The sequence below is a fragment of the Strix aluco genome, chromosome 26, assembly GCF_031877795.1.
Source record: "Strix aluco isolate bStrAlu1 chromosome 26, bStrAlu1.hap1, whole genome shotgun sequence".
NCBI lineage: Eukaryota > Metazoa > Chordata > Aves > Strigiformes > Strigidae > Strix > Strix aluco.
This window is the reverse complement of record NC_133956.1, coordinates 4,874,766-4,890,872: the sequence shown is the minus strand read 5'-3', so window position 1 is coordinate 4,890,872 and position 16,107 is coordinate 4,874,766. Positions and strand designations below refer to the sequence as shown.

The following is a 16,107-nucleotide window of genomic DNA, read 5'->3' as shown; positions in this document are numbered from 1 at the left end:
GCAGAGCTAGAGCGCGTGCGCAGTGGGAAGGCGCGGGCGCGGAGGCTGACGCATGCGCGGTGGGAAAGGCGGGAACAGCGCGGCGCGGGGGGGGGGCGGCCATGGCGGCGCCACCCCTGAGCTGGAGCCACGCACCACCATCCTCTTCAGTTCTTCCGCTGAGGCATTTAAAACACCACCACCAAAGCAGTTTAAAAAAAAAAATCCTAAAATACTTTTATTCAATAATTAAAATCTGTTGATGAGGAGACTGATATACAATGCAACGATTTAGTCTACAGGTATAATGTACAGGGGGAAGCTGTGAGGGAAGAGCCCCCCCGCCCTCTCCCACACGCAGGGCTGGGGCAGTGGCAGCCCGGGGTGCTGGGCCCCGGCCCGGGTGTTGGCACAGCGCGGAGAGACCAGCAGCACAGCGAGGCCCACCCCGAGCAACAAGGAGCCAGGTTTGTGAACACGGCAAGTCCTCCCCCTCCCTTCCCACACCCTCCTCGTCCTCTGATACTCCCTTCTTCACGTGAAGTGGCATCTCACACATGGGTTAGGTTTTGTGCATGATACAGCAGTGGCAGATACCAGATTTTTGTAAAAAAACCCCCCACATTTAGGAAGAACTCACGTTCATTCTCCAAAGAGAAAGACTATCTTTTTAAGGTCACTTTTTAAACCTCTTCTTCCCCTCCCCCTTCCACCCACACAGTGAAATGATCAAGTTTCCAGTAGGTTTAGCTGTAAAAATGAGACAAGGCAAGTTTCACCCTGATTTGGGAGAGTAAAAAACATCTGGGAGGAAGCCACAATAAAAAGAATTGACTACTCTCACAGCTTCCCCAAATTAAAAAGTTTTAAAAAGGCAACAGTCATTTCCCGGTTCTGTAATTTGTTAAACAAGCCTAGGTATCTCAAGATCTGTTAACATCACAGCAAGTGTGAGAGAGTGGGGAGGGAATGTTTTACACCTTTAAGTTGTTTTTGTTTTTTTTTTTTTTTTACAAAAAGATGCAGCATATGTTAATAATATCTATACAATTCCCTTCCAGGACAACAAACCATTGGTCAGTAGTGATTCAGGACATTGAAGACATGACAGAGACACAAGCAAAACCAAAAAATTACAAGTCACATGTCAGTTGTCTGCCAGGTCAGCATCTGCACAGGGTCCTCTGTACACAACTAATATACACACGTGCTTCCCAGCACATCCACTCTCCATTCCTCAGCTTTCCAACACTAGAGCTGCCTTTTTTTTTTTCCCCCCCCCCCTCTAGGTAAGGAGGAAGAAACAAGGGAGTTGCATCCCCGAAAGGAGTATGTACAGCTGAAAACTGGGCCTGTCCGGGCTGAGAAAGGGAGCTGGGGAATGACCCGTTGATTCACATGCGGATGCTCTCCTGGCAGGGGTGCTGGCGCCGGAGCAGGGGCGTATTGCTGAGCCGCGCGAGGTATAGTGTTCAGTTCCAGCCTGATGGCACTCGAGACGTGTTTGTTCCAGTGAAATGCTACATTCAGACAGGATTCCCCTTCCCTGGCCGAAAGCCCTTTTCTGGATATGTTTTGAAGGCAAATCTTGGAAGAGCCGAGGTTCTACCCTCGCTGTATTGCCTAGGAGAGGGACGCAGAGAACTTCCAGTCCTCTCGGGTCTTTTGCTCCTTTCTTGGAAGATTATGGTCGATGGTACCTAAAAGCCAAGTGAAAAATCTGAGTCTCCTCCTTGGAACTCAGGTTAAATGGTTACTGAGACACTACACGTGACCAAAACCAGTAAACTGAACCACCTCTAAACTCCCAGCCCTCAGTGAAGCTGTTCACAAACGATTTCACCTCTGCCTCAGAAAGCACTTGTGCTCTGTAAACACTCAGCCCCACAGAGCGACTGTTGGGGGTGGAGGGAAACAATCACCGGGGCCATTGTCCACAGGTCACTTTGTAGATAACACCAGAGCCAACTACCAAGGTGTTTTGTGGCTGTGGCCTCTGCCGCACGTCTCTACCCCCAGAAAACCACGCTCCAGCTGCATGGTCACACTGGTTTCAGATACACCTCAAACCAGCCGCCTGTCATTTTGAGTTTCCAGGCTCGACACCCCAGTTTAAGGAAGAACAACCCACTTCATGTTTGCTACTCCTCCAGTCACCCAACACCACCAAGGCAGAAAGGGGCGTTACATCTCCAACTGCTGGTCGTTTTTTCTAAGGTTTTAATGCTCTGCCTCTCAGCACTACCCCTCCCTGCAGCACAACTCTCTCAACAAGACTGAAACTCTGAGTGACGTGTTCTCGCTCACCTTGTGAACTGCTTGCTGTCCTCATGGACTTCCATTTCACAGCTCTTAAACTCATTCAGCTCCTTCCGGATGGCAGCCTGCAGGAAGAGGGAGAGACCTTTATCTCCTGCTAAGGCATACATACATTTCCCTCTCTCCCACCTTAAGTGAGCTCAGACATGGCAAGAGGGTGCTGCTGTACCTCCAACATCAGCTCAGGGCTGATCTGCACCACTTTTGGTGGTGAAGAGTTGAGAGCAGTTTTGATACGCAGGGCTGAGTCCCACAGCTCCTTTGGTAAAGGAAGGAGCTCAGACTGCAGCAACCATCTCAGCTTATGCTAGGCTGAGTTTAATCTGCTCCACCCTCCTCCACCCCGAGGGCTGGGCAGTCCCCACAAGAACAGGCACTTCCCTGCCAGCTTCTAGCCTAGGCCTGCCTCATCCCGCAAGGGACAACGCTCCTCTGACCAACGCCCTGCACCTCATCCTCTTCCCTCCCTCAGAAGCGGAGGCAGAGCCCACACTGGTGTGCAGACCATGCCCACTTGGGCTCCACGTCACAGAATCACAGAATCACCTCGGTTGGAAAAGCCCTTGAAGCTCCTCCAGTCCAACCATGAACCTCACCCTGACCGTTCCCAACTCCACCAGATCCCTCAGCGCTGGGTCAACCCGACTCTTCAACCCCTCCAGGGATGGGGACTCCCCCCCTGCCCTGGGCAGCCCATTCCAACGCCCAACAACCCCTTCTGCAAAGAAATCCTTCCTAAGAGCCAGTCTGACCCTGCCGTGGCGCAGCTTGAGGCCATTCCCTCTTGTCCTGGCGCTGGTTCCTTGGCTCAAGAGACTCATCCCCCCTCTCTGCACCCTCCTTTCAGGCAGTTGCAGAGGGCCATGAGGTCTCCCCTCAGCCTCCTCTTCTCCAGACTAAACCCCCCCAGTTCCCTCAGCCGCTCCCCATCAGACCTGTGCTCCAGACCCTGCACCAGCTCCGTTGCCCTTCTCTGGACACGCTCGAGTCATTCAATGGCCTTTTTGGAGTGAGGGGCCCAAAACTGAACCCACTCATCGAGGGGCGGCCTCACCAGTGCCGAGCACAGGGGTCAGATCCCTTCCCCTGTCCCCGCTGGCCATGCTAGTGCTGATACAACCCAGGATGCCATTGGCCTTCTTGGCCACGTCACCGCAGGGCTGGGTACAGCACACGGGGGTGAAGGGACGCTGGTGGTGCTTGTTGGGGTGCAGAGGGAAAGATGCAGAGGTGAAGCAAAAGGAACGGAGCAAATCTCCTCAGCTTATGCTCTTTCACATGGGACCCCCCGATCTCCCCAGCCCACACCTGGGGACAGGACACTCCCTGTTACCTTGTCAGCTGGCGTTAGCTTTGTCCATGGCTTATCCGCTCGCCGGTCATAGTCTTGAGCATCTGTTACTTCCACATATTCGTTAAACCTCAGGATCTTCCTGGCCTGCAGCTCTGCCACTGTAGGCCTTTGGCTAAGCTGAACACCAGCAAGAGCAAAGAAACTTAAGTTTGTGTCTTGTCCACAAAGCAGTTCAGGACTAAGCAAAACTAAACCCAGTCCCCTCACTGGGCCCGAACCACAGATACTACGAGGTCCTGCTCGCAGCCTGCAAGGGACTAGGCAAACCCTCTTACAGATGGTTTGGATCACGAGGGCGGGCTAGGGCAGAACCAAGGCCATGCCGCCAAGGAGAAGGAAGACACTGAGGCGTTTGGGTGAGCCCTGTGTGACACCCCTGTCCCAAGCAAGCCCGTTCCCCGCTTCAGCAATGGCAACACTCACAGTTCATACCCACAGGCCCTTGGGAAGTTTCTTCCAGCCACAAGTAACAACCACTTGCACGTAACAGCTAAAAGCAGCTGTTGCTCTGCTCAGCTTCTCCCACGCTGCTGTTTATTTTAGAAATGGATTTTGGGGAGCCTGGTGTGAAAGTCGTGGCCACTGAAGGACTTTTAAAACAGCCAGGCCAGCGCCAGCAAACCTTTCAAGTGCCAGGTGCCAAATTTAGTTCTCATCTAGCTTGTTACGCTTGATGCCAGCTCAGATCTATCCCTGACAAAGGGCTGCAGTGCCAACGGCTCACCGTTGGTGACAGTCCACGTTCCAAAGTCGCTGCAGTCAGAGGGCACTGGGGACACTTACACAATAGCCCCGTGACTTCACCCACAGCAAGGTACCTACGATGTGCTCATAGCCACCACCATCCCCGACAGCTCTGCCAGATGGCCATCACAGCACGGAGGCCAGCAGTACCTTTCTGGTGAGCCTGCGTTTGATCTCTCGCTTCTCAGCTTGACGGTCAGCTTCATTTTTTGCTGCCAAGGGGAAAAATAAATTTTTCCTGTAAGCATCACAGCCTTTAGAAAAGTGCTTTCTGGACTTGAACAAAGGAGAGTATCGAGCTATTCTCAGATTATCTACATATCTGAAAGCTCATTGTGGTACAGGCAGAGAGCACAGTCCGACTCAATCCCCTTAACTCACCAAGCACCCCCTGACAGTGGCAATATGGGCCTTTACAGCACGATTGAGTCATTCTCTCCAGCCCTGTGTCTGTTAAAGATTAATGGCCATATTGTCAAAATACATCCAGGCCACTTTGCAGATTGCTTCTCCCCAAAGCTATTATACTAATAGTTTAAAGAGAATAACAGCACAGATAAATATTTTAAATGGAAACTTCCTGAACTGACATTTCCCTTTCCTCAAGATGTTTATTTAAAACTTTTACAGAGCAAGGTATGGCCAAGAGAAACACCACTGACTGAGCAATGAACTGCTGCTTTTTGGATCATGCAGTACAATGCTGTAATGTCTGGACCACAAATAAAAGTCCAGCCCAAACAAAAACACCTTGAACTGTCCTTGCTGTGTAACGTCAGAGCTTTAACCAGTTCAGATATTTTTCCCTGAGGTGTCAGGCAGGGGACAGGTACCCTTTCTATAATATGATGCTTTGAACTGTATCGCTTGGTACTGCTGCTAAGGTCTGATTTTATCCAGAGCCAGTTTCTGATGGTAATGAAAATACTGGGGAAAAAATAGCAAAACTGCTCTACTCCAGCTTTACCAAAGCACAGTCCTCCACCACTACATTTCAAGCACATTCTCAGTCCACCTGGACTAAGATGTTAAAGGCCAACTTATTACTTAGGACCACTAGAGAAGCATTACTCACGCTGAAGTATGTTCCTCTGCTCCAGTTCTTCCGCTGTCGGCCTCTGACTCAGTCGCCTAAAGAAAAGTGTGACAAGTGTGTAATGTTTTATCCAGTCATTCATCAGTAGGGGATGAAGAATACAACTGCTTGCTTTCAGTGCACTGGAAAGCCTCCTCGACGCCCCTCATTCACCAGTGGAGATCACTGCTGCCCTGTTTTGCACTCTCCTCCACTCAAACAGCTGTTCACCCCAGGCACAGGTTTGGAAAGTGTGACAGCTCAGGTTTGGAAAGCGCTGCAGCCTCTCAAAAGCTCAGAGGGAACTTTGCAGGGAGCCCAAGGAAATGGCAGAGCCTGGACTATCAGCAGCCCCAGTTTAATCCACCACCTAATGCATCAGCACCCAGCTTGCATCTATCCACATCCTTTCAATCTATCCAATACCATCTATCCAATACCATCTGTATTTTACAACAGTAACGTTTCTGTAGTCCTTGAGATTTTCTCCTCCCAGCCCATTTAACCCCTGGAAGCAGGGGCCTATCCCCCTCAAGAGGGGGATATTGCTCAACTCCAGGAGGAACTTCCAACTTCTATAACCAAATAGGAAAAGCAACACTTCGCCTGGCAGCAGCAGCGCCCAACCACCGTTCCTATTCCATTACAGGCTGCTCAGACAAGGCAGCAGCTTTGTCCACTCCCACCCCTCACACACTGTGCCAAAGGCTCAAACCTAACACCCTCCCCCTCCATTCTTCATACCTGATCAGTGTCGTCCCAATCTGGTGCCGAATTTCGTTCCACTCCTCCTTGCTCTTCCGAGGAAAGACAATCTTCTCCTCCTGCGGCGCGGTTGCGTTCCCCAGCTTTATAGCGAGCGTGTCTTTCCTCTTCACTTTGTTAGCCAGCGTGCCTGTGGGGAGGAAGAGCAACGGGATGCGACTGAAGACTGCAGTGCCTGAGCACAGCGGTATCAGCCGCGTGCCCCTGGCAGTTGTGCTCTCCCCTGAGGTTTGCTTTCCAAGCTCTGCACTACAGCTCCAGAGCTAGTCCCTACAGCAGCCGCCAGCATTCCTGCACGATGCCCACACGCTCACCTAACGCCATCCCACCTGAAGGGGTGGGACAGCACAAGCTGTTGCAAGGGCCATCTGCAACTGGAGGGGGGGGCATCTCAGCAGATGAGCATACCAGTTTGGCTGTAGAGCCTTTGAAAAAGCGAGGAAGAGGACATGTGGTACATCATGAAACCAAGAACCAGCTGCTTTGAAAGCACTGTGTGAACTAGCTCTTTGATCCAGATCTCAAAACAGCCAGGCACAAGTTCAGCAGAGGAAAAAAAGCCAGCTGCAATGTCAAAGCCTTACTGTTATGGCTTTCATCTTCTTCCTCATCCTCGTCATCTTTGTACAGGATGGGCCCCTCCGAGTCAGAATCGCTCATCCCTTCATCTCCTTCCTGCTCCTCTGGCAGGACCTGGGGTACCAGTTTTGGGATGACTGTGACAGATGGCACATCTCCAATATACACACGAGGGCCTGAATTCTGCTCCTCTTCCTGGTCATCTTCCTCTTCCTCATCGTCTGGACTAACGAGAAGCACACTATTACATCTCTTAACACATGCTACAGGGGCTGGGGACCACCCCTGAGATCACCACCTCCTCCTCAGCCTGCAGAAGGCAGGTCTGTGGGTAGCCCAGGAACCAGAGACGCAAGAGCAGCCCCACAATCCTGCACCGTCCCCTCTCTCCAAAGCACAGGGAGCTCTGGCAGAGGAAATGCCAGAGGCAGGTTCTTTGCAGAACCAAAACAGCCCTCTCACCCCCCTACTTTGGGACTTGTAGGTTCAACTATAATACAAGACAGTCCTTTTCCCACTTCTGTTTTGCAAAATGAAAGGCTAAGGAATGGCCACAAATGGATGAAATCCAGGACCTTGTTTTGTCTCCGTGCAATTAAAGGCAGGCCTGGATTCCTGGCATCGGCCCGTGTTTGTAGTCTGGAACCCATTCTCCTTTGTGAGCAATAAAATCCCAGAACTAGGGCTAACTTCACAGGGAAGATGCCCTGGCCCCCTAAGAGGCTGAAACCCAGATTCAGCCAACAGGCAAAATGGTTTCTAGGCTGTTGCAAAAACCAGCCCTGCCCACGGCCTTCCTCACCATCACAGCCTCGCAGAAGCAGGGAGCACTACACCAACGTGTCGGAGCCCAGCGTGACCCCCAGCACTACTAGCTGTTTACTACACACGAGTCCAGGAGGTACTCACACTTTCAGCATCTCAATGGTGACAGGCAGGGACCTCGTCCTGCCCAGGGTGCCATTGTCTTCCCCAAAGCCATCGTTCTCAAAGAGCAGCGAGTGAGCCCTGTGTGAGCCCTCGGCAGGTGGGGTGACAGGCAGAGGACTGGCCAGAGCCTGCTGGATACGGATGTGCAGGGGGATTTGGGGTAGGCGAGGCAGCACGTGAGGTTCGCCGAACCCTTGCTCTGCTGCCCTCTTCGACACTTCCAAGGACCTGAAGTCTTCAGGAGGAGGAGGAGGAAGAGTCTCTTTGGGTAGATCCAGGGAGCGCGGAGGGTCCGAGATGGGGGTGGAGGCAGGCAAGGGCATGCGCGGAGGCTCGGGGGGTACGTGCGTGGGCAGCGGCGGTGAAGGCGAGGGCGGTGGGTAAGCAGAGGTCATGTGCATCGGCAGCAGTGCGGGGCGGTTCGCTGTCACTGTCCTGTCGTTCAGGGGCTTGGAAGGGAGAGCTGCCTCTGACATGTTGTTAGGCAGGAGGCCTCTCTTCGGTGGGAGAGGAGGGGAAGGCTTGGACAAGCCTGTACCACTGTTCATTGCTTGAGAAAGTTCAGCTGAAAATAAAAACATAGTGGCTTTTGTGGTTAAACAGGACATTTTCCAGATATCCTTCACCAGTGTGGAATAAGCACGGCAAAGCACTCCAGAGCCTTGGACTGAGCAATCTCTGCTGCTTTTCTGCTAGAACACGGTGCCAGAAATAACCAGGTTGCGAGCCTCTAGTCTGTCCTTCCTGCAGCAAAGGTAAGACTTGGGAGAGCAGCCAGAAACAAGCAGGCTGGGAGAGGTCTGTGCATCCTGCTGCTTGGGAGAGAGAGAAACAGCACCAGCCCTCAAGTGTCAGCAGATGGAGCTCACCCAGACCAGCTCGCTGCCTCAGCCAAGGAATGCAGGTATGTAGGGCACTTTATAGCTATATTTACAGCATCAGTTTGGAAAGGAATCTGAGACATCCAGGACACCCCAGACTCCAGTTGTGTTAACGGCTCCCTTGCACATTAAAAAACTTTCTGGGAAGTCTCAAAGGCAAAACTGCAAGCAGCAATGTGCTCTCCCTATTTCCATTCATCTGCCAGACCCAGCCCAGGAACACCTCGCTGCCAGCAGCTCCTGCCTCTTTCAGGAGGAGGTTCTGCTCTGCTCCCTCTGCAACTCTGCTCCTGAAGCCCCATATAAAATTCTCTGCAACTACAAAATAACTATCAAATCTACAAAAACCTTAGAGCCTTGAGTCTACACAGAGTTTATCTGTTGTGTGATGGAGAAGAGAGGGAGAAATGGAGACTGTCCATTTGGACACACCTGCAGCAGACAATCTCAGGTTCCTCACATACCCCTTGGTTCCTAGGGGAGCAGTTGCACCAGTGAAGGCTGCTCTTGCTTTAGGAGTTTGTAGCCTTTAACATTTATGTATCAACAGCTTCTTGAGCTTGGAAAGGTTTCGCCCACCTGCTTGAAGAGGATCAGATTTATTGCACATTTCACCTGGAGCGGGTGATGGTCACACAGCAGTGGCCCCGGTATGGGGCTGGGAGGAATCCGCAGGACCAGACACCACAAGAGGGTGCTGCAAGTGTTTCACCGAGACAAGGCAGCATAACTGGAGAGAGGTGGGTGCATTTTTGGGATGTTTAGCATTTTCAGACTTTCCCCTTGTAGATTAAGGGCCAGATTGTGCAAAACACTGAGTGCCCTCAGCTCCCATCAACTCAGCCCAGAGGGATTCCAGTATCTCCTCAGCAGGGCTCAAAGCTTGGCAGGACCAGTCACCTTTGGGCAGTGACAGATTTTAGAAGGGACCAAGGAGTGGCAGAAGGAAGAGACAGAAGAGGGCTGGGTGCTGCTCAGAGCATCTTCCCGAGCCAGCCCGGCTCCCTTCAGTGCGATAAACCCAGCACACCGACTGGCACAACCTCTTGTGACGTGCCAGACTCAATGCTCCAGCACAGGCTACGGTAACCACAGCTCCTGAAACCTGTCAGCAAGCCCGGGACAGCACGGTTTGCCCTGCTTTTTCAAGCTGATGCGGATTAAATTCCCCACTCCCCAAAAGCAAGTGTTTCCTGAGCTTTATTTTCAGCTACTGCAAACACACCAGAACTGCTCCGAGAATGAACATAAGGGACCATCCTCCCGAGGGCACAAAGGGGCAGTCTGCACGTTAACAGCCCTCCCCGCCTTAGGCTGGGATAGCAGCACAAAAGCCCACGCAGGCCCTAGTCAGAACATGCATCAAAGACCTGTGGAGAGCTCACGGAGCCAATTCCACTGCTGCTGTTTATCCCCAGCACCAGAACAAGGCTCACATGGCAACGACTGCGCGTGCCGCAGCTACAGCTCCATGGCCGCGATGACATGGCCGAGCAGAGAGCTGCAAAGCCTCCCTCTGCATCTGCATTCTTATCCAAGAGACAGAAGAGGGGCCGGCTGCTCTCCTCTCCTCCCCTCCACACCCCTGGACCCGCAGGGGCACAGCCCGGCCCTGCGTTGCTGCAGAGAGACCGGCTGGGTCTGAACCTACGCTTGACAAACTGCTGTCTCCAGCCACATTTTTTGTTCCACAAGTACCTCCTGCAATTAGCGCTGGGGCATTTCAAATACCATCTGTGATGTGTGCAAGCAGCTTAAAGGAAACAAGAACGTATTTCAGGTATGGTCAGACTAATCAAGCTGGTCTGGCGTACAGGAGCGTTTAACACCGTATCAAGGTCACTTGCAAAACCTGCTAGAGCGAGGAGAAGCCCCAAGCAGAACAGAGATGCAGTTTGTACTGAAAGCAGCGGCCCAGGCGCCTTCAGATGGTAACTTGCACACGATCTAAGCTTCTACCGCTGCCTCCCAAACCACGGCTGGGTGACGCCTCTAGTTTCTGTGATAACAGTGCAGACCTGTCCAATTGATCTTCCCAGGAACCTCCCTCCTGATCCGTACTAGCCTCTGCTAATCCAATCCAACGATTAGCAGGTGGTCTGTGCAATATGACCAGGCCATCGGCTGGGTGGAAGTTGTCTCATTTACTCCACTAATGTTGCATCTTTAAGACCTCTAAAATTCCTAAAGAGAGCAGGGACTCATTCAGCTTCAAGAAACTCTCCCCACATCTTCTGCTTTTTTCTAAGAGATAAAGACATTTAATTAAGTGGGAAGATTCAGCTCAAATTACAGTTCAGCTGATTTATCCATGGCACAAGACTTAAGGGCAAGACTGATACGACACTACCCCAGCCACAGACCTTTTAGAAGGTACCAGGGTATAACCAGGGAAGTCTGAATTATCTCTGCCAGCTCCTGGCCCCTCTGCACTAAGGGGAAACCTCATGGCCCAGCAGTGACAGCCATAAAAGACACTGGTGTGACATGGATTTTTTTTTTTTCCCCCTAAAGACCAGCTGAAATTATCAATTCTCACTGACCATAGTTTCACAAAGCAAAAATCTCACACACCACCCACAAGTCCCAATCCTGGCTGTCCACAGCTGAATCCCAGCCCTCAGTGAAGCATCAACATCCAAAGACACTGGCTGACAGTTAACAGAGCAATGCCTTCCCCTCTCCTTGCACCATCCCCACTCCTGCCAAAAGCAGGCAGGGATTCCCTCCTGCAGGGAGCTGTTGGAAACACGCATGTCTGACAGATTGGATGGCTCACGGCAGAAGACTCCAGTAATTACATTGTTCTCAGCACACGTGTGCCCTGGCTAAACACTGACAGATCTTCTGAGTCCAAACTGGGCTGTATTCAGGAAAGATGGTCAGATACTCATGCTACAACATTTGCTACATCGGACTAAAAATATTCCCTTACGAAGAGACTCTCAGAACAAGGGCTCCAGAACATCCGAGGGTACAAAAAGCAGCTTATGGGGGCACTTACCTATTACTGAGTTGCTATTTCTGTTGATGGGTTTGGGCGGAGGGACGGGAGGCTGTTTGGCAGGAGCTGTGCTGGTTGTACTCGTGGGAGCAGTAGTGTTGGCACTGGCAAGAGCAGGGGGTAGAGTCCTGGGGGCTGGGGAAGGGGCAGCTGTGGAATTCACTGTCTTTGCTGCAACAGGGGCTGTGGTGGAGGGTGCAGTTTTTGCAGTGCTGCTGGCAGGCGTTGGATCCTTCACCTGTGCTTCGTTTGCCTCCTGGGAAGTGGAGGGAGGTCTTTTTGGAGGAAGCAAAGGCTGCCTGGGAACATACGGCTCCTGAGGTGGTTCCAGTTCAGGCCCAGAGTGGCTGCTGGAGGAGCCTGCAAAGTGAGACAGCTCGGTTTAAGAGACTGGAGTGGGAAGAATCAGATGAGAATTCAAAACCAGTCCCGGGAGAATCTGAAGCAACCGATTTTTGTGCACATCTGGTTCCTTACCCTGCCTTTTCTTTGGTTCCTCAGCTGGAACAGGCTTCCTAAGGCTGGATGACTTTGGGGCCTCTTCCTCCTGGCTGGCCAGGTTGCAAACCCCGGGACCACCAATTGGGACTGTGTGGCCATTCTTCATTGCAGGTGGGTTCAGCTTGTCTGGTTCTTCACCATCTGCAAGGGGCCGGGAGGGGAGAGAAGCAAACAGAAAACACTCAGAAAGCGGGAGATGGAGAAGACACGGCCATCGATCCACACCAACTTCTCTCTGGTTTCTGAAACAGCTGGTCTTCAGTCTACCACAGCACCACCAACTAGCTGAAGCTGAGAGCCCTTGATTTTATTATCAACAAGCAAAGCAGTACAGCACCGTATCCCATCAAGTGTGTTTCTTCTTCAGCAGCCTCTTAAATCTACCACCTCCTTTAGAAAGGATGCTACTGCATTTAAGACTAGTATGCCCAATGCTGTGCCACAGCCCAAGGAAGCTGCAATTGCAGTTAAAAACCTCCAGAAGCTTTTGTATCTACCCACCATTACAGAGCCTTCACAAATTCTCCTCTGCAATACAAATTCCAACACTAGCCAAGTAATCTACTGGACGTGCAATAATAGATTTTGATAAAGTCGTAAAATTAGTTGAAGCATCTCTATTTTCCTTCTATTTCGACCCTGAATTTGGCACAAAAATCACTGCTCTACCCAAAACAGCAAGGCATATTTCCTCACTTTTTTACCTTTGTTTTAATTAGAGGTAACGATACATCTCCAGAATCTGATGTAGTTCATCTTGACTATTTCTGCTTGTACAGATTCTAGCATGGAGTTCCCCAAACGTTAGAATCAAAATCTCTTCTGGAAAAACCAAATCCCCTTTTAAGCCCACGCTTTTGAGAGCACTTAAAGCCCTAGTTACAATGAGGAAATAATCACTTTCTGCCTCTGTAATTGCCCTGACAGGACAAACTCTTGGTAATATTATTCCCAAAATCAGACTTAGCATCCACTCTAATGGGGCGTTGCCCATTTTGCCTGCTTTCCACAGCAAGAAAACTTGAATAAATACATCACCAATTTGATTAAAAATCCTTAGTGTTTTCAGTCTACCATTTCTCAAGCAATTGCCATGCATGGCATCACGGGCTCCCCAGGGTCAGACCCCAGCATGCTCTGTTTCTCTGATTTTTGATGATTTATTCCACTGTTCTCTTCACCTCTGCTCTCCCCGCTGCCAAGGTACTACCTCCCCTTCCCTAACCTGGTGTTATTCAGAAGTTGAAAGCAAAGATGCCAAGAAGCCAGAAGCTCCCCAGGCTTTCTTTTCTGCAAAAACCAGCCTTGGTTCCTGAGAGGCGATGGAAGACTACGCTGCCTCACTTGCTTAGCTGCCCTTCCCTGGAACGCAGGAAGTTCAGACAGCAACAAGAGGGAGTTTCCTCCCCAGCCAGGGCTGAAACTCAAGAGACGAGCCAGAGTTTTTTATAGCAGCAATTGCCTCTGGCTAGCTGAAGTTTTTAGCAAGGGGGATAAGAACAGTATGATCCATCTTTCCTCACCATTCAAACCTTGCACGGTCTCTCTGGCAGAGCTGCAGCACACGCAGAACACTCCTGACGGGCTTCTCACACCACCTCACTCCCCGACTTCAGTTCCAGAGACCTCCTTCAAGGTCAAACCAGTCCAAGGCTATCTTCTCTCCTTACAACCTGCTGACTGCCAGCCCAGAGAGCAGCAGGGCCTCCTCTCCCGGCTACACTGGATTTGAAAGCCTCCACTACACCTCTTTCCTACTTCCTCACTTATTCATCTCAAAGGGTTTCCAGCATTTTTTTTCCCTAAGAAAATTAACTGACCTTGTAAAGAGCAGGGTTTAAAATTGCAAGCAAACACAATAACCTACCACCATCGTCTTATGACTGCCCAAGTGTCTTAAACTCATAGAAGGGAGGATTAAGATAATGTTCTAATCTAACCCTCCTGACAATAACTGACTGCTCCCTCATACCTTGGGTTTGCACTTTGTCCACATTATAGCCATCTTCTGTTTCTTAAGCCAGATCAGATGACTCAAAGCAGAAAATAATTCCATCTCAGCCATGCTTCTGTTACACCCTTACAGTTTGGACGATCTCTCCTGTGTCATCTCCAGTTGAAAGTTTGTTACCCAAAGCCTTTGATCTCTCTTCCACAGTTTCATCCTGTGACCTCATACACTTTTGTACCCCAGTGAACTCTTCCTCCAGCCCAGCATTTACACCCTCGGGTAGTTGTAGATGGATTTCATTACAGTGTAGCTGCAAACAACTGTGTTAAGACTTTTCCTCGCAGTTTTGCTTTCAGTGGTTTGGTCTGAAAACCACTTTTTCACCTCCGCTTTTCCACTCTGCGTCTTTCTTAGAAGAACCCTGAAATTTGCATAAGGTTAAGGCTGCCTCCGCAGCATGTCTTTTGAGGTGTAATTATCCATTGCCCTAAGCCAAAGGCCACGCTGTCACCCAGAGAGGCGGGCTGCTATCCCACCACCCATTCCTGCCCCCTCCCTTGTACCCACATCACCCAACACGCAGCCAGGTGACTCGATGATGAACTGACCTGGCTGAAAAGTTATTTTGACACAGTGGCCCCAACTCAGAGACATCAGGGATGACAGAAAAGGGGATAAGACTTCTTTGACAGCAGGGCAAGCTTCAATAATCTTAGCTGTGACTAACTATGACACCATACCATGAAGCATCTCATTTATAACTCCTTGAGGAAATGCCCCTACCCAGGCAGCTCAAAAGTCACCAATTGTTGGGTTTTTTTTCCAAGCCTGAGCCCCAAGGCCAGTGCTGCTCCTGCAGCAGTTGGTGTGCAGTCCAGAGCGTGACCAGAACAAGGTGGAGATGGCGAGCGCAAGCGTGACAGAGGAACTTAGCAGGACAAGACAAGGCGGCTGGAGCAGGACATGTACAAGAGGGAGAGGATAGGCAGTGACACACAGAACACCCCTCCCCGCTGGCAGCAGACAGGAAGATGTCCAAGACAGGCGTTGTGCTTTCTTAACAACATCTTCCTAACTGTACAGGCTGCCTTCCCTGGCAGGTGTAAGAGTCAGACGAGAGAGCATATTGAAAAGCACAAGACAGACAGGAACCACATTAGCAAAGAGCCCTTAAATTTGTCTCCCAAAAGAGAGTGGCTGCAAGGGTGAGGTTTTGTCAGAGGAAGATCAATTACACAGAACACAGACAGGAGGAGGAGAAGTTCATTTGCAGACTCACCCTGCTCAGGGTCTTCCAACAGAACCCCTCTTTTTACCAGCTCCTCTCTTGGCTTTCGCATAGAAATCTTTCGTTCTAAAACTGATATTAAATTGAAAAAAAGCACTCAGAAAACAGGGTAAACTGGAAGTTCAAGATGATACTTTTTTAAAGGGATCCTCTGGAGGAAATAAAAGGGCTTCAAATTTCAGTGTTTTTGCATGGATTAAGAGGAGGGAGGAGGGACTGCACGTTCAGGCCTGCACTTCACACTACACTGGTGATCGTGGAGCAAACCCTCCCTCCCCACAGCTGCTTGGGGAGGTTCCTTGCAAGAGAGGAATTTATTTGTCTGAAACTACTGCTCCATGGCAAGGTGTTTCTGGAGAGATTGCAGGTGCCAGCCCATCACCAAAGTCACATTTTGGTTCTTACGCCTGTCAGCACTCAGGCTGGTGACAGCAAGCCCTTCTCGCTAGCCAGATGGCTAATGGCAGGAAGGGACTCCCCCCCAGCCCCGATTACCTTCCGAAGTCTCCTTAAATTTGTCACTGCTTTTCTTTTTCCTCCACTTCCAGGGTTTGAAGATCTTCCCGAAGCTTGAGAACTTGCTTTTCCTCTTTGTAGGCGGTGTGGTGTCACCTGATTCCAAAACATCTACCCCCATGCCAGCATCAGTTGGGGGGTGATCCACCTCTTCGGCTGCACGGAAAAGAATAAAAAAAAGTTACTTTTGGGCTGCGGAGAACAGCTGCCATCTCCCACCA

The 16,107-nt window shown here is 50.7% G+C and overlaps 1 protein-coding gene across 9 annotated transcripts in view; it reads right to left on the bottom strand.

Moving 5' to 3' along the window:
* Window positions 1-190: 190 nt before the first annotated feature.
* The window catches only part of PHACTR4 (phosphatase and actin regulator 4), a 79,135-nt gene continuing 63,218 nt past the window's right edge, over window positions 191-16,107 (bottom strand). For 8 of the 9 annotated variants that reach the window (XM_074850654.1, XM_074850651.1, XM_074850652.1 and 5 more), the window contains 12 exons: window positions 15,866-16,042; window positions 15,362-15,442; window positions 12,108-12,272; window positions 11,631-11,990; window positions 7,725-8,310; window positions 6,821-7,041; window positions 6,216-6,366; window positions 5,472-5,527; window positions 4,547-4,608; window positions 3,632-3,769; window positions 2,287-2,363; window positions 191-1,679 (listed from right to left, as the gene is read on the bottom strand). In XM_074850654.1, the coding sequence (XP_074706755.1) occupies window positions 1,664-1,679; window positions 2,287-2,363; window positions 3,632-3,769; window positions 4,547-4,608; window positions 5,472-5,527; window positions 6,216-6,366; window positions 6,821-7,041; window positions 7,725-8,310; window positions 11,631-11,990; window positions 12,108-12,272; window positions 15,362-15,442; window positions 15,866-16,042 (2,090 nt within the window). In that variant the 3' untranslated portion in view covers window positions 191-1,663. Of the gene's footprint in view, window positions 1,680-2,286; window positions 2,364-3,631; window positions 3,770-4,546; window positions 4,609-5,471; window positions 5,528-6,215; window positions 6,367-6,820; window positions 7,042-7,724; window positions 8,311-11,630; window positions 11,991-12,107; window positions 12,273-15,361; window positions 15,443-15,865; window positions 16,043-16,107 lie in introns of those variants that run through there. The other variant, XM_074850655.1, reaches the window with a different exon arrangement.